Source organism: Oncorhynchus keta, chromosome 29, assembly GCF_023373465.1.
Source record: "Oncorhynchus keta strain PuntledgeMale-10-30-2019 chromosome 29, Oket_V2, whole genome shotgun sequence".
Classification (NCBI taxonomy): Eukaryota; Metazoa; Chordata; class Actinopteri; order Salmoniformes; family Salmonidae; genus Oncorhynchus; species Oncorhynchus keta.
The window spans coordinates 409,186-431,856 of NC_068449.1; the positions used below are offsets into that span (position 1 = coordinate 409,186).

Genomic DNA, 22,671 nt, shown 5'->3' on the forward strand with positions numbered 1-22,671 from the left:
CTATAAGCTCCTCCCTCCTCAGAACAAAGACTCACTAAACCCCTCCCCTCCTTCTCTGCTTCCCCTCCTTCTCTCCTCCCCTCTCCTCCCCTCCTCATCTTTCCCCTCCTTCTCTCCTCCCCCTCTCACCTCCTTCTCTCCTCCCCCTCTCACCTCCTTCTCTCCTCCCCACACCCACACCCCCTCCCCTCCTCATCCCTCCCCTCCTTCTCTCCTTCTCTCCTCCCCCCTCCTTCTCTCCTTCTCTCCTCCCCTCCCCTCCTTCTCTCCTCCTTCTTTCCTCCCCTCCTTCTCTCCTCCCCTCCTGGGGAATTATCTTTGAGTTCCTACCTCAGCCTTTTCATTTGTCTTCGTATCTATCCGCACTAAAAAAGTCACCATGTTCAAAATATTTACCACGTTCCTCGTTTGTCTCTCCTTCCTCTCGGGTAAGTGTCACAGAGATACGTTATATCCACTGTGGCGTCTCTGTAATGTCCTCTTGACTGTGTTTCCCTCCCCTCTGTAGAGGAGGTGGTGCTCTCCTCCTCTCTCCTCATCCGCCAGACTCCCCAACACCTCCTGAGGAGGACAACTGAACACAGAGAGGCACACCTGGACTGTCACCACGGCGACAACGACTACCCATACATGCTGTGGTACCAACAGAAGGACAAGGGAGGACAGAAGACCATGGAACTCATTGGAACTCTACACTATACAAACCCAACTCTTGAGAAGAACTATGAAACACGGTTCAACTTAACAGGTCATTCCAAGGCCAAAGCCAGCCTGGTTATCTCTGAGATAAACCCTACAGACAGTGCCGTGTATTACTGTGCAGCCAGTCAGCACAGTGCCGCAAATTCATTCCCTCACTAACCAAAAACTACTGGTCGTATCAACATGACACACCTGCACAACGTTAACTCTAACTGTCTCTGGTGAACAATGAACGTGTGGTTGTGTATTTAGCTGGGTGGGTAGAGAAGGCGGTCCATACACAACGCAGTCTGTTGTGTCGTCTACACAGTCTACCTCAACATGGGTTATTCGGGTGATAAGTTAGCTTATACTGAATATCACAGCAGCAGTATGTAACGTGGTTGAAGTTCATGGTTTTTTCATAAGAAAAACTATACATGAACAGAATACAAAACAACACATGTGGAAAACCCGAAACCAGTCCCGTGTGGTACAAACACTGACACAGGAGACAATCAATCACCCACAAAACCCAACACCAAACAGGCTACCTAAATATGGTTCCCAATCAGAGACAATGACTAACACCTGCCTCTGATTGAGAACCATATCAGGCCAAACACAGAAACAGACAAACTAGACACACAACATAGAATGCCCACTCAGATCACACCCTGACCAAACAAAACATAGAAACAGACAAACTAGACACACAACATAGAATGTCCACTCAGATCACACCCTGACCAAACAAAACATAGAAACAGACACACAACATAGAATGCCCACTCAGATCACACCCTGACCAAACAAAACATAGAAACAGACAAACTAGACACACAACATAGAATGTCCACTCAGATCACACCCTGACCAAACAAAACATAGAAACAGACACACAACATAGAATGTCCACTCAGATCACACCCTGACCAAACAAAACATAGAAACAGACACACAACATAGAATGTCCACTCAGATCACACCCTGACCAAACAAAACATAGAAACAGACAAACTAGACACACAACATAGAATGTCCACTCAGATCACACCCTGACCAAACAAAACATAGAAACATACAAAGCAAACTATGGTCAGGGTGTGACAATGTAACAGTCAAGTAATCAGATGCTACCTCTGGCACATGTAACTGTCTAGTAATCAGAGGTTACCTCTGGTACATGTAACTGTCTAGTAATCAGAGGACACCTCTGGTACATGTAACTGTGGAGTAATCAGAGGACACCTCTGGTACATGTAACTGTGGATTAATCAGAGGACACCTCTGGTACATGTAACTGTGGATTAATCAGAGGACACCTCTGGTACATGTTACTGTGGAGGAATCAGAGGACACCTCTGGTACATGTAACTGTGGAGTAATCAGAGGACACCTCTGGTACATGTAACTGTGGAGTAATCAGAGGACACCTCTGGTACATGTAACTGTGGAGTAATCAGAGGACACCTCTGGTACATGTAACTGTGGAGTAATCAGAGGACACCTCTGGTACATGTAACTGTCTAGTAATCAGAGGACACCTCTGGTACATGTAACTGTGGAGTAATCAGAGGATACCTCTGGTACATGTAACTGTCTAGTAATCAGAGGACACCTCTGGTACATGTAACTGTGGAGTAATCAGAGGACACCTCTGGTACATGTAACTGTGGAGTAATCAGAGGCTACCTCTGGTACATGTAACTGTGGAGTAATCAGAGGCTACCTCTGGTACATGTAACTGTGGAGTAATCAGAGGCTACCTCTGGTACATGTAACTGTGGATTAATCAGAGGACACCTCTGGTACATGTAACTGTGGAGTAATCAGAGGCTACCTCTGGTACATGTAACTGTGGAGTAATCAGAGGACACCTCTGGTACATGTAACTGTGGAGTAATCAGAGGACACCTCTGGTACATGTAACTGTGGAGTAATCAGAGGACACCTCTGGTACATGTAACTGTGCATTAATCAGAGGACACCTCTGGTACATGTAACTGTGGATTAATACAGGGAAGATAAGAGGGGATAACAGAGCTGAATAAACTTGGAAAGAAAGATCATAATGTCTGTTTATGTTTTGAGTTTCTTTCTTTCCAGGTTTCGGGGTCACAGTTGAGACTGTTCTGAAGTGATTTTGACCGGCACATAAATGTAATGTTTATCTTGAAGTTCTTAGTAAAAACCCATACATGTTGATCGTCTTCAAAGATGTTAGCATCCCATGTTAGCATCCCAGTAGGGATGTAACTAAAGGTATACCCTGACTGTGTGAATACACACTCCTTCTCAACAACACATCGTCACATTTTGAGGACGAGACTAGAATATTCTGCCCTGTTCAGTTTAGAAGACAATCTCTCTCTCTGTTTGTCTGTTGCCAGTTCTTCTTGTCTTGTCAAGCCTACCAGCTTGTTTTTCGTACTCCTGTTTTCTTGAGCCTGTGTTCTAGTTATCACGGTTTTGATCATTCTGCCTGCCCTGAGCCTGACCCTGCCTGCCCTGACCCTGAGCCTGCCTGCCTGCCTGCCCTGACCCTGACCCTGACCCTGACCCTGACCCTGCCTGCCCTTGACCTGTTGTTTGCCTGCCCCATGTTTATATAATAAACATCTGTTATTTCAACTGTCTGCATCTGGGTCTTTTTCTGAGCCGTGATGGACACGCCTACTCATCCCAGAGTTTTTCTTTATTTTTACTCTTTTCTACATTGTAGAATATTAGTGAAGACATCAAAACTATGGAATCATGTAGTAACCAAAATAGTGTTTTAACAAAATCTAGATTCTTCAAAGTAGCCATCCTTTACCTTGGTGACAGCTTTGCACACTTGGCATTCTCTCAACCAGCTTCATGAGGTGGTCACCTGGAATGCATTTCAATCAACAGGTGTGCCCTGTTAAAAGTTAATTTGTGGAAATGTTTTACTTCTTAATGCATTTGAGCCAATCAGTTGTGTTGTGGCAAGGTACTGGTAGTGTACAGAAGATAGGCCTATTTGGATGGGGGGGGTAGTTCAGCTGGTGTTGTTTTTCCTGGTGGGGGTAGTTTAGCTAGTGGGGTTGATATCTCTGGGGGGGGGTAGTTCAGCTAGTGTGGTTGATATCTCTGGGGGGTAGTTCAGCTAGTGTGGTTGATATCTCTGGGGGGGGTAGTTCAGCTAGTGTGGTTGATATCTCTGGGGGGTAGTTCAGCTAGTGTGGTTGATATCTCTGGGGGGGTAGTTCAGCTAGTGGGGTTGATATCTCTGGGGGGTAGTTCAGCTAGTGGGGTTGATATCTCTGGGGGGGGGGTTGATATCTCTGGGGGGTAGTTCAGCTAGTGGGGTTGATATCTCTGGGGGGGTAGTTCAGCTAGTGGGGTTGATATCACTGGGGGGGTAGTTCAGCTAGTGTGGTTGATATCTCTGGGGGGGGTAGTTCAGCTAGTGGGGTTGATATCTCTGGGGGGTAGTTCAGCTAGTGTGGTTGATATCTCTGGGGGGGTAGTTCAGCTAGTGGGGTTGATATCTCTGGGGGGTAGTTCAGCTAGTGTGGTTGATATCTCTGGGGGTAGTTCAGCTAGTGGGGTTGATATCTCTGGGGGGTAGTTCAGCTAGTGTGGTTGATATCTCTGGGGGGGGTAGTTCAGCTAGTGTGGTTGATATCTCTGGGGGGGGTAGTTCAGCTAGTGGGGTTGATATCTCTGGGGGGGTAGTTCAGCTAGTGTGGTTGATATCTCTGGGGGGGTAGTTCAGCTAGTGTGGTTGATATCTCTGGGGGGTAGTTCAGCTAGTGGGGTTGATATCTCTGGGGGGTAGTTCAGCTAGTGTGGTTGATATCTCTGGGGGGTAGTTCAGCTAGTGTGGTTGATATCTCTGGGGGGTAGTTCAGCTAGTGGGGTTGATATCTCTGGGGGGGGTAGTTCTGGGGGTAGTTCAGCTAGTGTGGTTGATATCTCTGGGGGGGGTAGTTCAGCTAGTGTGGTTGATATCTCTGGGGGGGTTAGTTCAGCTAGTGTGGTTGATATCTCTGGGGGGTAGTTCAGCTAGTGTGGTTGATATCTCTGGGGGTAGTTCAGCTAGTGTGGTTGATATCTCTGGGGGGTAGTTCAGCTAGTGGGGTTGATATCTCTGGGGGGTAGTTCAGCTAGTGTGGTTGATATCTCTGGGGGGGGTAGTTCAGCTAGTGGGGTTGATATCTCTGGGGGGTAGTTCAGCTAGTGTGGTTGATATCTCTGGGGGGTAGTTCAGCTAGTGTGGTTGATATCTCTGGGGGGGTAGTTCAGCTAGTGTGGTTGATATCTCTGGGGGGGTAGTTCAGCTAGTGGGGTTGATATCTCTGGGGGGGTAGTTCAGCTAGTGGGGTTGATATCTCTGGGGGGTAGTTCAGCTAGTGTGGTTGATATCTCTGGGGGGGGTAGTTCAGCTAGTGTGGTTGATATCTCTGGGGGGTAGTTCAGCTAGTGGGGTTGATATCTCTGGGGGGTAGTTCAGCTAGTGGGGTTGATATCTCTGGGGGGGTAGTTCAGCTAGTGGGGTTGATATCTCTGGGGGTAGTTCAGCTAGTGGGGTTGATATCTCTGGGGGGTAGTTCAGCTAGTGTGGTTGATATCTCTGGGGGGTAGTTCAGCTAGTGGGGTTGATATCTCTGGGGGGTAGTTCAGCTAGTGGGGTTGATATCTCTGGGGGGGGTAGTTCAGCTAGTGGGGTTGATATCTCTGGGGGGTAGTTCAGCTAGTGTGGTTGATATCTCTGGGGGGTAGTTCAGCTAGTGGGGTTGATATCTCTGGGGGGGGTAGTTCAGCTAGTGGGGTTGATATCTCTGGGGGGGGGGGGTAGTTCAGCTAGTATGGTTGATATCTCTACTTTGATAGCATTTGACATTAAACCGTCCTTCAGTTATTGTTTTTTGCATCAGATAACTGATCCTATGAGACAGGAGAGAACAGGTGCCAAACTTTATACTAGAGATGTTGTCCTCGAACCTGCAGGCCAAGTCAGTGGTTCTACACATTCAAAGATAGATATAACAAACAGTTTCTCTGACTGTCTGACTGTCCTCCAGGTGTCCCTGGTTTATAGGTCTACCCTTGTATCAAATTATACTATTTGACTAAAAAGGGAGTTGTTTCTCAGAGTTGACCTTCCATTGACCTCTGGAGGGTCAGATTACACAGAAATCAACCCAGGAGTCTAAACTATCCTAGATTATACACTGACCTCTGGAGGGTAAATGTCAGATTACACAGAAATGAAACCAGGAGTCTAAACTATCCTAGATTATACACTGACCTCTGGAGGGTAAATGTCAGATTACACAGAAATGAAACCAGGAGTCTAAACTATCCTAGATTATACACTGACCTCTGGAGGGTAAATGTCAGATTACACAGAAATGAAACCAGGAGTCTAAACTATCCTAGATTATACACTGACCTCTGGAGGGTAAATGTCAGATTACACAGAAATGAAACCAGGAGTCTAAACTATCCTAGATTATACACTGACCTCTGGAGGGTAAATGTCAGATTACACAGAAATGAAACCAGGAGTCTAATTCCATGATTTGAGATATAAAACAAAAAGAAAACATATTTAAGATTCCCTCTAAATACATATTAATATTAATATAATATTATTAATCCCTGATTGATATTACATCTTTCTGCTTTTACAAAAATGGAACAATATTATGGTACTGTTACTACAGCAGATATGATGTTGGGTGAAGGGGGTTGTTGGGTGAAGAGGGGGGGGTTGTTGGGTGAAGAGGGGGGGGGTTGTTGGGTGAAGAGGGGAGAGGGGAGGGGGTTGTTGGGTGAAGAGGGGAGGGGGTTGTTGGGTGAAGAGGGGGGGGGGGGTTGTTGGGTGAAGAGGGGAGGTGGGGGGTTGTTGGGTGAAGAGGGGAGGGGGGTTGTTGGGTGAAGAGGGGAGGTGGGGGGTTGTTGGGTGAAGAGGGGAGGGGGGTGTTGTCTTCTCTCCTCCTTCCTCCCTTCTGCTTTTCTGTTGACAGAAATAGAAAGAGTCCATTTGGAACAGGAACCCCCATATCAACACACCTGCTGCTACAGACAGATACTGAGAAGGAGAGATGGGTAGAGAGATGGAGAGACAGACCAGGTGGGGGGAAAGAGGGAAGAGGAAGACGAGAGAATGAGAGAGAATTAGTGTTATTGTGCGATGCTTTAACACTGTGGGGACAGGGGGCCACGGTGATATATTCACATAGAGACGCCGTACAAAAACCTCCTCCCATTCACTTCCATACAAAAACCTCCTCCCATTCACTTCCATGACAAAGGGGACCTCCCATTCACTTCCATACAAAGGGGGGTTGTTCCTCCCATTCACTTCCATGAAAAAACCTCCTCCCATTCACTTCCATGAAAAACCACCTCCCATTCACTTCCATGTTGGGTGAAAGAACCTCCTCCCATTCACTTCAATACAAAACCTCCTCCCATTCACTTCCATACAGGGAAAACCTCCTCCCATTCACTTCCATACAAAAACCTCCTCCCATTCACTTCAATAAAAAACCTCCTCCCATTCACTTCGATACAAAAACCTCCTCCCATTCACTTCGATACAAAAACTCCTCCCATTCACTTCCATACAAAAACCTCCTCCCATTCACTTCAATACAAAAACCTCCTCCCATTCACTTCCATACAAAAACCTCCTCCCATTCACTGCCATACAAAAACCACCTCCCATTCACTTCCATACAAAAACCTCCTCCCATTCACTTCCATACAAAAACCACCTCCCATTCACTTCAATACAAAAACTCCTCCCATTCACTTCGATACAAAAACCTCCTCCCATTCACTTCCATACAAAAACCTCCTCCCATTCACTTCCATACAAAAACCTCCTCCCATTCACTTCCATACAAAAACCTCCTCCCATTCACTTCAATACAAAAACCTCCTCCCATTCACTTCCATACAAAAACCACCTCCCATTCACTTCAATACAAAAACCTCCTCCCATTCACTTCGATACAAAAACCTCCTCCCATTCACTTCCATACAAAAACCTCCTCCCATTCACTTCCATACAAAAACCTCCTCCCATTCACTTCCATACAAAAACCTCCTCCCATTCACTTCAATACAAAAACTCCTCCCATTCACTTCAATACAAAAACCTCCTCCCATTCACTTCAATACAAAAACTCCTCCCATTCACTTCGATACAAAAACCTCCTCCCATTCACTTCCATACAAAAACCTCCTCCCATTCACTTCCATACAAAAACATCCTCCCATTCACTTCAATACAAAAACTCCTCCCATTCACTTCGATACAAAAACCTCCTCCCATTCACTTCGATACAAAAACCTCCTCCCATTCACTTCCATACAAAAACCTCCTCCCATTCACTTCCATACAAAAACCTCCTCCCATTCACTTCCATACAAAAACCACCTCCCATTCACTTCAATACAAAAACTCCTCCCATTCACTTCGATACAAAAACTCCTCCCATTCACTTCCATACAGGATAGGTCTGGGGGCAATTCCCACACATTGAGGAGACTGTTAAGGAGCCTGGAGAGATGCTTCTCAAGAGATCAATAATACTGAACAGGATTTTATATATTCCAATATTCATTAGATATTGGAGTTTGTTTGATTCCTGCTTGACAACAAAACGTATTCTAAACCAACTAGGTGATGGTGTTTTAAAGTCCCCAAGGATATATATATATCTATATAGAGACAGATCTGAGGTAGTATCTGTTCTCTGTATCTCTGAGTATCTCTGTTCATTTTCCCTAGAGGATGAATGACAGAGAGATCTGAGGTAGTATCTGTTCTCTGTATCTCTGTTCATTTTACCTAGAGGATTCATCTGAGGTAGTATCTGTTCTCTGTATCTCTGTTCATTTTACCTAGAGGATGAAACAGAGAGATCTGATAGTCACTGTATCTCTGAGTATCTCTGTTCATTTACCTAGAGGATGAATGACAAAGATCTGAGGTAGTATCTGTTCCTGTATCTCTGTTCATTTTACCTAGAGGATGAATGAAAGAGATCTGAGGTTATCTGTATCTCTGAGTATCTCTGTTCAGATAGAGGATGAAACAGAGAGATCTGAGGTACAAAATCTCCTCCCTGTATCTCTGTTCATTTTACCTAGAGGATGAATGACAGAGAGATCTGAAAACTGTATCCTGAGTATCTCTGTTCATTTTAATACAGGGTGAATAGGTCTGAGGTAGTATTGTTCTCTGATCATTTTCCCTAAAGGATGAATGACAGAGAGATCTGAGGTAGTATCTGTTAAGGAGCCTAGAGGGTGAATGACAAGAGATCTGAGGTAGTATCTGTTCTCTGTAACTGAGTATCTCTGTTCATTTTCCTAGAGGGTGAATGACAGAGAGATCTGGTAGTATCTGTTCTCTGTATCTCTGAGTATCTCTGTTCATTTTCCCTAGAGGGTGAATGACAGAGAGATCTGAGGTAGTATCTGTTTCTGTATCAGAGAGATCTGAGTATCTCTGTTCATTTCATTTCCCTAGAGGGTGAATGACAGAGAGATCTGAGGTAGTATCTGTTCTCTGTATCTCTGAGTATCTCTGTTCATTTTCCCTAGAGGGTGAATGACAGAGAGATCTGAGGTAGTATCTGTTCTCTGTATCTCTGAGTATCTCTGTTCATTTTCCCTAGAGGGTGAATGACAGAGAGATCTGAGGTAGTATCTGTTCTCTGTATCTCTGAGTATCTCTGTTCATTTTCCCTAGAGGATGAATGACAGAGAGATCTGAGGTAGTATCTGTTCTCTGTATCTCTGAGTATCTCTGTTCATTTTCCCTAGAGGATGAATGACAGAGAGATCTGAGGTAGTATCTGTTCTCTGTATCTCTGAGTATCTCTGTTCATTTTCCCTAGAGGATGAATGACAGAGAGATCTGAGGTAGTATCTGTTCTCTGTATCTCTGTTCATTTTCCCTAGAGGGTGAATGACAGAGAGATCTGAGGTAGTATCTGTTCTCTGAGTATCTCTGTTAATTTTACCTAGAGGGTGAATGACAGAGAGATCTGAGGTAGTATCTGTTCTCTGTATCTCTGAGTATCTCTGTTCATTTTCCCTAGAGGATGAATGACAGAGAGATCTGAGGTAGTATCTGTTCTCTGTATCTCTGAGTATCTCTGTTCATTTTCCCTAGAGGATGAATGACAGAGAGATCTGAGGTAGTATCTGTTCTCTGTATCTCTGTTCATTTTCCCTAGAGAGTGAATGACAGAGAGATCTGAGGTAGTATCTGTTCTCTGTATCTCTGAGTATCTCTGTTCATTTTCCCTAGAGGGTGAATGACAGAGAGATCTGAGGTAGTATCTGTTCTCTGTATCTCTGAGTATCTCTGTTCATTTTCCCTAGAGGGTGAATGACAGAGAGATCTGAGGTAGTATCTGTATCTCTGAGTATCTCTGATCATTTTCCCTAGAGGATGAATGACAGAGAGATCTGAGGTAGTATCTGTTCTCTGTATCTCTGTTCATTTTCCCTAGAGGGTGAATGACAGAGAGATCTGAGGTAGTATCTGTTCTCTGTATCTCTGAGTATCTCTGTTCATTTTCCCTAGAGGATGAATGACAGAGAGATCTGAGGTAGTATCTGTTCTCTGTATCTCTGAGTATCTCTGTTCATTTTCCCTAGAGGGTGAATGACAGAGAGATCTGAGGTAGTATCTGTTCTCTGTATCTCTGTTCATTTTCCCTAGAGGGTGAATGACAGAGAGATCTGAGGTAGTATCTGTTCTCTGTATCTCTGAGTATCTCTGTTCATTTTCCCTAGAGGGTGAATGACAGAGAGATCTGAGGTATTTAGGAGAGTAGCGATGTGACACTGGAAGTGTGTCCTACTTTGGAAAAGGAACAAAGCTCACTGTTTTAGGTAAGTTATTAACTTCTTAAAGATTCATAATATGTATGTAAATATGTAACCCTGAAGGTGTTTCGTTGCCAATAAGAGTCTCCTAAAGTGGTCAATCTGAACTAAAGGGTTGATGTGAAAACGCTGTGACTTTAAACCAACCAGCCTTCTTTGGCAAAGGAACCAAACTCACTGTTTTAGGTAAATACTTCCTACTTTCTTATCGTGAAATGTATGATTTTTTTATTTTCTTTCTTCATAAAAACATGAATAATTGACAAAAAGCAAGCATTCTTAAAGTATTTCTGATAAAAGCGTAGAACAAGGCAGTAGTAGTTGGTCCATTACTGCTCAGTATGTCCACACTGTGACAACTATAATCCTGCATTGTTTGGAGCAGGAACCAAACTGACTGTTCTGGGTAAGAGAATATTCACCATGATGGAACTAATGGGTTTAGTAGCATAGTGATGTGAAGAGTTAGTTGGTTGTGGATTCAGTATATTACATTGGTTCATACTAGTGTTACTCAATGCTTTTTGATGTTAAGCCTGTACACTGTGCCAACTATGAGGCACACTTCGGTTCAGGCACCCAATTAACAGTTCTCGGTAAGTCATCCGTACACTATGTTTGCCTTTATGTGTCGTTTGAGTTAGACAACGTAATTGTGAGAAGAAAGATGTGATATCCTAGTAGATTATAGTATGTTTGTCTTTATGTGTCGTTTGAGTTAGACAACGTAATTGTGAGAAGAGAGATGTGATATCCTAGTAGATTATAGTATGTTTGTCTTTATGTGTCGTTTGAGTTAGACAACGTAATTGTGAGAAGAGAGATGTGATATCCTAGTAGATTATAGTATGTTTTCCTTTATGTGTCGTTTGAGTTAGACAATGTAATTGTGAGAAGAGAGATGTGATATCCTAGTAGATTATAGTATGTTTGTCTTTATGTGTCGTTTGAGTTAGACAACGTAATTGTGAGAAGAGAGATGTGATATCCTAGTAGATTATAGTATGTTTTCCTTTATGTGTCGTTTGAGTTAGACAATGTAATTGTGAGAAGAGAGATGTGATATCCTAGTAGATTATAGTATGTTTGTCTTTATGTGTCGTTTGAGTTAGACAACGTAATTGTGAGAAGAGAGATGTGATATCCTAGTAGATTATAGTATGTTTTCCTTTATGTGTCGTTTGAGTTAGACAACGTAATTGTGAGAAGAGAGATGTGATATCCTCGTAGATTATAGTATGTTTGTCTTTATGTGTCGTCTGAGTTAGACAACGTAATTGTGAGAAGAGAGATGTGATATCCTAGTAGATTATAGTATGTTTGTCTCATCTATGTGTTCTAAACTGGTAAGAACAGGGTGTTGGTTGGTATTAGGAGAATAGATTTATCAAAGGTCGTGATCGGGGATGGAAAGTTATAGAAAACAACACAGCTAGAGACTAAATCTATATTAGAGCAGCGTTCCACTGTACTGTGTTAATGGTGCCCGGCTCAGCACGTCTATATATCTATATTAGAGCAGTGTTGCTCAGCACGTCTATATATCTATATTAGAGCAGTGTTCCACTGTACTGTGTTCATGGTGCTGGCCAGGCTGACTTCAGCGGAGGAACCCGCTTAACTGTTCTTGACAAAACACCAAAATAAAAATAATCAAATTAACCAAATGACTGTTGAAGATGGAAACCACTTACATTTCATTAGAAAAATAGTCACAATAATGTATTTGGTTATAATTTAAATGATACCCGTGGCTGAGTTACTGTGAAGAGTATTTGAATGTACTTTTAAACAGAGTAACAAAGGTTGAGAAAGTCCAGAGTCCTTGTCAGAACTAGAGACTTTAGGATACAGCCTTGTCGGCTCTGCGCTCGTACTCGGGAAGCATACTTTGGAGCCGGCACCAAACTCACCGTTTTAGGAAAGAAAATATACTACCAAATGTTACGAACGAGCATGGAGAAAACATGTACAATATTCTGCAATATAAAAACCGTTACACTTTAAACTGAAAGGTTATTTTAATGTAACTGGATCACAGTAAAAACATCAGCTATCTTCCTCTAACATCTTTACACAACAAGGTATCAGACCCAGGATTGAGGTAGAAAGTGGTCTGGTTCTATGCCCAGACCCAGGATTGAGGTAGAAAGTGGTCTGGTTCTATGCCCAGACCCAGGATTGAGGTAGAAAGTGGTCTGGTTCTATGCCCAGACCCAGGATTGAGGTAGAAAGTGGTCTGGCTCTATGCCCAGACCCAGTCTCCATCTCTCATGGTATTGAGGTATGAAGTGGTCTGGCTCTATGCCCAGACCCAGGATTGAGGTATGAAGTGGTCTGCCTCGATGCCCAGACCCAGTCTACATCTCTCATGGTATTGAGGTATGAAGTGGTCTGGTTCTATGCCCAGACCCAGGATTGAGGTATGAAGTGGTCTGGCTCTATGCCCAGACCCAGTCTCCATCTCTCATGGTATTGAGGTATAAAGTGGTCTGGCTCTATGCCCAGACCCAGTATTGGTATAAAGTGGTCTGGCTCTATGCCCAGACCCAGTATTGAGGTATAAAGTGGTCTGGTTCTATGCCCAGACCCAGTCTCCATCTCTCCCATGGATACATGTCTCATGGTATTGAGATATAAAGTGGTCTGGTTCTATGTATATAACTAGACTCTGCTAGATGAGGAGCACATTAGGGTGTATATAACTAGACTCTGCTAGAGTGAGGAGCACATTAGGGTGTATATAACTAGACTCTGCTAGAGTCTGAGGAGCACATTAGGGTGTATATAACTAGACTCTGCTAGAGTCGTGAGGAGCACATTAGGGTGTATATAACTAGACTCTGCTAGAGTCGTGAGGAGCACATTCGGGTGTATATAACTAGACTCTGCTAGAGTCGTGAGGAGCACATTAGGGTGTATATAACTAGACTCTGCTAGAGTCGTGAGGAGCACATTAGGGTGTATATAACTAGACTCTGCTAGATACATTAAGGTGTATATAACTAGACTCTGCTAGAGTCGTGAGGAGCACATTAGGGTGTATATAACTAGACTCTGCTAGAGTGGTGAGGAGCACATTAGGGTGTATATAACTAGACTCTGCTAGAGTGGTAGCACATTAGGGTGTATATAACTAGACTCTGCTAGAGTCGTGAGAGCACATTAGGGTGTATATAACTAGACTCTGCTAGAGTCGTGAGGCATTAGGGTGTATATAACTAGACTCTGCTGGAGTCGTGAGGAGCACATTAGGGTGTATATAACTAGACTCTGCTAGAGTTGTGAGGAGCACATTAGGGTGTATATAACTAGACTCTGCTAGAGTTGTGAGGAGCACATTAGGGTGTATATAACTAGACTCTGCTAGAGTCGTGAGGAGCACATTAGGGTGTATATAACTAGACTCTGCTAGAGTCGTGAGGAGCACATTAGGGTGTATATAACTAGACTCTGCTAGAGTCGTGAGGAGCACATTAGGGTGTATATAACTAGACTCTGCTAGAGTCGTGAGGAGCACATTAGGGTGTATATAACTAGACTCTGCTAGAGTCGTGAGGAGCACATTAGGGTGTATATAACTAGACTCTGCTAGAGTCGTGAGGAGCACATTAGGGTGTATATAACTAGACTCTGCTAGAGTCGTGAGGAGCACATTAGGGTGTATATAACTAGACTCTGCTAGAGTTGTGAGGAGCACATTAGGGTGTATATAACTAGACTCTGCTAGAGTCGTGAGGAGCACATTAGGGTGTATATAACTAGACTCTGCTAGAGTCTGAGGAACACATTAGGGTGTATATAACTAGACTCTGCTAGAGTCGTGAGGAGCACATTAGGGTGTATATAACTAGACTCTGCTAGAGTGGTGAGGAGCACATTAGGGTGTATATAACTAGACTCTGCTAGAGTGGTGAGGAGCACATTAGGGTGTATATAACTAGACTCTGCTAGAGTGGTGAGGAGCACATTAGGGTGTATATAACGAGACTCTGCTAGAGTCGTGAGGAGCACATTAGGTGTATATAACTAGACTCTGCTAGAGTCGTGAGGAGCACATTAGGGTGTATATAACTAGACTCTGCTCGTGAGGAGCACATTAGGGTGTATATAACTAGACTCTGCTAGAGTCGTGAGGAGCACATTAGGGTGTATATAACTAGACTCTGCTAGAGTCGTGAGGAGCACATTAGGGTGTATATAACTAGACTCTGCTAGAGTCGTGAGGAGCACATTAGGGTGTATATAACTAGACTCTGCTAGAGTCGTGAGGAGCACATTAGGGTGTATATAACTAGACTCTGCTAGTGTTGACAGAAGAGGGCTCTTTCTGTAGCCTCGTATCAGTGTGAACCTCAACCAGCCGTACTTCAGTGGCGGCACCAAACTCACAGCTCTGGGTGAGAAACCTGATGATTAAATGTGTATAGACTCTTCTAGATACAACCCATATTGATGTATCTGTTAATGACAGACTGGATGATTTCTAAACGTGTGTGAACCACAGATGGAGAGAAATAGATACGTAGAAAATAATGTTGAAAATCCTCCCAGACGTTAGTTTGAATTCATCTACATGAGCCTGTAAAGTAGAGCATGGTATCTCTCTGTGGATCACGGAGAAGGCAGAGTTTGGTCCAGGAACCAGACTCACTGTTCTAGGTAAGAGATTCACCTCTTAAAAGTATTTATACACAATATTGAAATAATTTTTAATAATGGGTTGAATTCTAGTTGATTGATTTGGTATATTAGTTGAACATGCAAATATTCAGGAGGTGGAAAATACCTAGGTTTGTTTTAGTCCTGTGAATAGAGCTAACGGAGAAAGAGAGTTAAGCTCTGTCGACATAAACATGCTTAGAAATACAGTACTAGCCCCTTTGGTAAAGACAAACTACAGCAACTACAGTACTAGCCCCTTTGTTAAAGACAAACTACAGCAACTACAGTATTAGCCCCTTTGTTAAAGACAAACTACAGCAACTACAGTACTAGCCCCTTTGTTAAAGACAAACTACAGCAACTACAGTACTAGCCCATTTGGTAAAGACAAACTACAGCAACTACAGTATTAACCCCCTTTGGTAAAGACAAACTACAGCAACTATAGTACTTGCTAGCTAGCATCAGCCTGGTTTTCTGTCTGTGAGTATGTAGTGTGCTCTGGCGCTTATCCTGCCTACTTTGGAGAGGGAACCATGCTAACAGTTCTGGGTAAGGATGCTGTAAAAAAAAACTGTAATAATTGTATATTATAGCTTTCATGTTCGACGGTCTTGACAATGACTTTGGCAGCTGGGTTGCAAAGAGGTTCACTCTGAGATGCTGAATGAAATGTTGTGTTATTATGGGCTTGTCTGGACACAGAATCAGGTTCAGGTCTGAGTGGACAACAAATAGAGCCATTAAAGGTTAAAGCTTCTTCTATTTCCTCCCTGCAGAGCCAGACATCCCTGTCACTCCACCCAAAGTCAAAGTCCTTCCACCCTCCACTAAGGAGTGTGAAGATAGAAACAAGAAGAAGAAGGAGACGTTGGTGTGTGTGGCCACCGACTTCTACCCCGACCACGTCACTGTGTTCTGGAAGTTAAATGGAGGCGCCAACATCACCGATGGAGTGGGGACCGACAACACTGCCTTGAGGGATGAAAACAGACGCTACAGTATCACCAGCAGACTGAGAGTCCCAGCCAAGACATGGAACACGGCCTCTAACAGATTCACCTGCGCCGTCCGCTTCTTCAATGGGACCGAGAACATCTATGTTGCAGATCACATTAACGGAGAAGAAGGTATGGTCAAATTACGAACTAAAACACTGTCCTTGTTTATGAGAAGAAACAGGTTTTATTGTACGACAATAGTATGCTTCTCTGTATTTGTCTCTGTATTTGTCAAAATCGTAAGTAAACTAGTGAGCTTCTCTACATCATTATGTAGAACTAGGATGTACATTAGCCTGTGTCATGTGAAACACTGCTTTGTTTCTTCCATGTCAAGGTGGTGATGGAGGGATGACGACAGGTAATAATAATAATAATAATATATGCCATTTAGCAGACGCTTTTATCCAAAGCGACTTACAGTCATGTGTGCATACATTCTACGTATGGGTGGTCCCGGGGATCGAACCCACTACCCTGGCGTTACAAGCGCCATGCTCTACCAACTGAGCTACAGGACCACCATGGGTAAATTTGCCCATTCTATACTGAACTACTATCATGCCAAATACATGGAATACATATAACCTATAGTTTACATAATACTGTTTACAATACTATCATATTTAGTCATGCCTAATCCGCGGAACAATATTAACCTGACAGCATCGTAGTCAAGGTCATTTCAATGCCTTATTGTCCTTATTGTAGAGTACTACGTGAAGAGCACCCAGACTGCCAAGCTGGCCTACAGCATCTTCATCGCTAAGAGTACCTTCTACGGCCTGGTCGTCATGGCTCTGATTTGGAAGTTTCAGGTGAGTTCACTGCTACTATGATGAGGACCCAGACAGCCAAGCTGGCCTCAGCATCTTCAATCTATGTCTTGTGCCAGCTAGCCTGGTCGTCAGGTCTGTTCAATGCCTTATTGTCCTTACGACATACTGTAGGAGTTGGAAGAGCACAAACAGATCTGCCAACCTGGCTACAGCATCTTCTAATAAAGGATCTAAGATGACACCATACTGTCTTTATCCTGATTTGAAGTTTCCAGGTGAGTTCACTGCTACAGACACCATACTGTCTTTATCCTGTCTTCTCTATGTTCCCTTACAGACACCATAGCCTGTCTTTATCCTGTATCTCTGCTGTTCCCATACAGACACCATACTGTCTTTATCCTGTATCTCTGTGTTTCCATACAGACACCATACTGTCTTTATCCTGTATCTCTGTGTTCCCATACAGACACCATACTGTCTTTATCCTGTATCTCTGTGTTTCCATACAGACACCATACTGTCTTTATCCTGTATCTCTGTGTTTCCATACAGACACCATACTGTCTTTATCCTGTATCTCTGTGTTCCCATACAGACACCATACAGACACCATACTGTCTTTATCCTGTATCTCTGTGTTCCCATACAGCGCTCCTCAGATAAACAGATGTAATTGATCCCTGACTGAGACCAGGCCACCTGTGGAAGCTGAACTCGGTGGACTGGAGGGAGTCATGTGTGGCATAAGGCTCTGGTGAAAAGTAGTGCACTATAAAGTAGTGCACTATAAAGGGAATAGGATGCCATTTGTGACGACGAACAAACCCATTTCTGTCATGTGATTACAATGTACAGCTGTCTATTATCTGTCACTTACTAGACAATGTGAGGATACTCACTTGTTACTATATTACTCACTTGTTACTATATACTCACTTGTTACTATATACTCACTTGTTACTATATTACTCACTTGTTACTATATACTCACTTGTTACTATATACTCACTTGATACTATATTAATCACATGTTACTATATACTCACTTGTTACTATATACTCACTTGTTACTATATTACTCACTTGTTACTATATACTCACTTGTTACTATATACTCACTTGTTACTATATACTCACTTGTTACTATATACTCACTTGTTACTATATACTCACTTGATACTATATTAATCACATGTTACTATATACCATTTGTTACTATATACTCACAATACCCTTTTACTATATACTCATTGTTACAATATACTCACTTGTTACTATATTAATATGTTCTGTTACTATACTCATGTAGACAATGTTACTATATACTCACTTGTTACTATATTACTCACTTGTTACTATATACTACTTGTTCCTTCTGTAGCTCAGTTGGTAGAGCATGTTACTATATCCCGGGACCACCCATACGTAGAATGTATGTTACTATATTACTAAATCATATATTATTATTATTATTATTGTTACTACTATATACTCACTTGTTACTATATACTCACTTGATACTATATTAATCACATGTTACTATATACTCACTTGTTACTATATACTCACTTGTTACTATATTACTCACTTGTTACTATATACTCACTTGTTACTATATACTCACTTGTTACTATATACTCACTTGTTACTATATTGTTACTCAATAATAAAGTTGGAAATGTGACTATTTGACTGACACTTATTTCCACCTAAGAGAAGTTGGTAATGTTGAAACCTTTGAATGATTCATTACGACTGACTTCCCTCAAAGAGCTCATTTCATGACTCAACACCCAGTCATTATCAGGCTCTTTAATACACATACTGGCATGGAGTCCTGTTTCCAGTCCCTCCCCAGCATGTGGGTGATCACTGTACATGATACACTGTTTGTGACATTACCCAGATACAGGAAATAACACCTGAAATAAGGTCAAGACATGGTAGATATATAACTTCACCTGATGTAACGGTCCTCTTCTGATGAGGAATAGGATGGATCGGACCAATGCGCAGCGTGGTAAATGTTCATGTTATATTTATTAGAACAGAACCGCTAAACAAAATAACAAAGAGAGTGAAACGAAAACAATACAGTTCTGTATGGTGAAACACAGACACAGAAAACAACTACCCACAAACCATAGCGGGAAAACAGGCTGCCTAAGTATGGTTCTCAATCAGAGACAACAACTACCCACAACTAACAGTGGGAAAACAGGCTGCCTAAGTATGGTTCTCAATCAGAGACAACAACTACCCACAACTAACAGGGGGAAACAGGCTGCCTAAGTATGGTTCTCAATCAGAGACAACAACTACCCACAACTAACAGGGGGAAACAGGCTGCCTAAGTATGGTTCTCAATCAGAGACAACAACTACCCACAACTAACAGGGGAAAACAGGCTGCCTAAGTATGGTTCTCAATCAGAGACAACAACTACCCACAACTAACAGGGGAAACAGGCTGCCTAAGTATGGTTCTCAATCAGAGACAACAACTACCCACAACTAACAGGGGGAAACAGGCTGCCTAAGTATGGTTCTCAATCAGAGACAACAACTACCCACAACTAACAGGGGAAAACAGGCTGCCTAAGTATGGTTCTCAATCAGACACAACAACTACCCACAACTAACAGGGGAAAACAGGCTGCCTAAGTATGGTTCTCAATCAGAGACAACAACTACCCACAACTAACAGGGAAAACAGGCTGCCTAAGTATGGTTCTCAATCAGAGACAACAACTACCCACAACTAACAGGGGAAAACAGGCTGCCTAAGTATGGTTCTCAATCAGAGACAACAACTACCCACAACTAACAGGGAAAACAGGCTGCCTAAGTATGGTTCTCAATCAGAGACAACAACTACCCACAACTAACAGGGGGAAACAGGCTGCCTAAATGGTTCTCAATCAGACACAACAACTACCCACAACTAACAGGGGAAAACAGGCTGCCTAAGTATGGTTCTCAATCAGAGACAACAACTACCCACAACTAACAGGGGGAAACAGGCTGCCTAAGTATGGTTCTCAATCAGACACAACAACTACCCACAACTAACAGGGGAAAACAGGCTGCCTAAGTATGGTTCTCAATCAGAGACAACGATCGACAGCTGCCTCTGATTGGGAACCATACCAGGCCAAACACAGAAATACAAAGCCTAGAAAACACAACATAGAATGCCCACCCCAACTCACTGACCAAACTAAAACAGAGACATAAAAAAGGAACTAAGGTCAGGACGTGACACCTGAAATAAGGTCAGGACGTGGTAGATAGAGTCTGTCTCTTTGGAGCAGAAACTCTCTACAATTTTTAATTTTGATTCAACTGTTTCTTTCCATCGAGGGAGAATTTATTGTGATGTTTATGTCTGTATCACGCCTGATTTCTGAGAAACACCCCGCTTCCTGCTTTCCTGCCCACACAGAGAGGAAGTATTCCGTGACACTCTGCAGCGCTGCAGTGCATCATGGTCTCAGACCTCCCGACGCTCAGGTGGAACAGTTAAACATCGCCTTCAGAAAGTATTCCGTGACACTCTGCAGCGCTGCAGTGCATCATGGTCTCAGACCTCCCGACACTCAGGTGGAACAGTTAAACATCGCCTTCAGAAAGTATTCCGTGACACTCTGCAGCGCTGCAGTGCATCATGGTCTCAGACCTCCCGACGCTCAGGTGGAACAGTTAAACATCGCCTTCAGAAAGTATTCCGTGACACTCTGCAGCGCTGCAGTGCATCATGGTCTCAGACCTCCCGACACTCAGGTGGAACAGTTAAACATCGCCTTCAGAAAGTATTCCGTGACACTCTGCAGCGCTGCAGTGCATCATGGTCTCAGACCTCCCAACACTCAGGTGGAACAGTTAAACATGGCCTTCAGAAAGTATTCCGTGACACTCTGCAGCGCTGCAGTGCATCATGGTCTCAGACCTCCCGACGCTCAGGTGGAACAGTTAAACATGGCCTTCAGAAAGTATTCCGTGACACTCTGCAGCGCTGCAGTGCATCATGGTCTCAGACCTCCCGACACTCAGGTGGAACAGTTAAACATCGCCTTCAGAAAGTATTCCGTGACACTCTGCAGCGCTGCAGTGCATCATGGTCTCAGACCTACCGACACTCAGGTGGAACAGTTAAACATCGCCTTCAGAAAGTATTCCGTGACACTCTGCAGCGCTGCAGTGCATCATGGTCTCAGACCTCCCGACACTCAGGTGGAACAGTTAAACATGGCCTTCAGAAAGTATTCTGTGACACTCTGCAGCGCTGCAGAACATCATGGTCTCAGACCTCCCGACACTCAGGTGGAACAGTTAAACATGGCCTTCAGAAAGTATTCCGTGACACTCTGCAGCGCTGCAGTGCATCATGGTCTCAGACCTCCCAACACTCAGGTGGAACAGTTAAACATGGCCTTCAGAAAGTATTCCGTGACACTCTGCAGCGCTGCAGTGCATCATGGTCTCAGACCTCCCGACACTCAGGTGGAACAGTTAAACATCGCCTTCAGAAAGTATTCCGTGACACTCTGCAGCGCTGCAGTGCATCATGGTCTCAGACCTCCCGACGCTCAGGTGGAACAGTTAAACATGGCCTTCAGAAAGTATTCCGTGACACTCTGCAGCGCTGCAGTGCATCATGGTCTCAGACCTCCCGACACTCAGGTGGAACAGTTAAACATCGCCTTCAGAAAGTATTCCGTGACACTCTGCAGCGCTGCAGTGCATCATGGTCTCAGACCTCCCGACACTCAGGTGGAACAGTTAAACATCGCCTTCAGAAAGTATTCCATGACACTCTGCAGCGCTGCAGTGCATCATGGTCTCAGACCTCCCGACACTCAGGTGGAACAGTTAAACATGGCCTTCAGAAAGTATTCCGTGACACTCTGCAGCGCTGCAGTGCATCATGGTCTCAGACCTCCCGACACTCAGGTGGAACAGTTAAACATCGCCTTCAGAAAGTATTCCGTGACACTCTGCAGCGCTGCAGTGCATCATGGTCTCAGACCTACCGACACTCAGGTGGAACAGTTAAACATCGCCTTCAGAAAGTATTCCATGACACTCTGCAGCGCTGCAGTGCATCATGGTCTCAGACCTCCCGACACTCAGGTGGAACAGTTAAACATGGCCTTCAGAAAGTATTCTGAGTTATTTTGTTGTTACAGCCTGAATTAAAAACACTTATTCAAAATGAATTAAATATAAACACATCTACACACAATACCCCATAATGACAACGGGAAAACGTGTTTTTAGACATTTTTATGAATTAATCTGAGTCAAATCATATTGTTCCACAAATAAGGGGAGTTGTGTTCACAACAGTTCAAAACTTTCAGTTGATGTCTAAAATCATGCAAGTTGAACACTGAGCGAAACATTAGGAACACTTGTTACAGTATTTACACTACTAACAGAAATATCACATTTACATAAGTATTCAGACTCAATAGCTTGTTGAACCACCGTTGGCAGTGAGGCTACAAGCTTGTCACACCTGTATTTGGGGAGTTTCTCCCATTCTTCTCTGCAGATCCTCTCAAGCTCTGTCAGGTTGGATGGGGAGCATTGCTGCACAGCTATTTTCAGGTCTCTCTAGATGTTCGATCAGGTTCAAGTCCGGGCTCT

At 43.4% G+C, this 22,671-nt stretch overlaps 1 long non-coding RNA gene and 2 gene segments (V, D, J or C); all 3 read left to right on the plus strand.

Annotated features, from left to right (window-relative positions):
- Positions 1-349: 349 nt before the first annotated feature.
- On the plus strand, positions 350-892 carry LOC118380529 (T cell receptor beta variable 4-1-like). The segment is given in 2 exon segments: positions 350-428; positions 509-892. Coding segments are annotated over 2 exon segments (402 nt in total).
- Positions 893-11,007: 10,115 nt separating this feature from the next.
- Positions 11,008-17,781, plus strand: LOC118380108 (M1-specific T cell receptor beta chain-like). The segment is given in 5 exon segments: positions 11,008-11,168; positions 16,017-16,367; positions 16,576-16,599; positions 16,950-17,056; positions 17,670-17,781. Coding segments are annotated over 5 exon segments (585 nt in total).
- LOC127913449 (uncharacterized) lies at positions 13,415-14,652 on the plus strand. The gene is made up of 3 exons (XR_008085552.1): positions 13,415-13,533; positions 13,568-13,657; positions 14,592-14,652. It is a non-coding gene; the product is annotated as an uncharacterized LOC127913449 (long non-coding RNA).
- Positions 17,782-22,671: the final 4,890 nt, after the last annotated feature.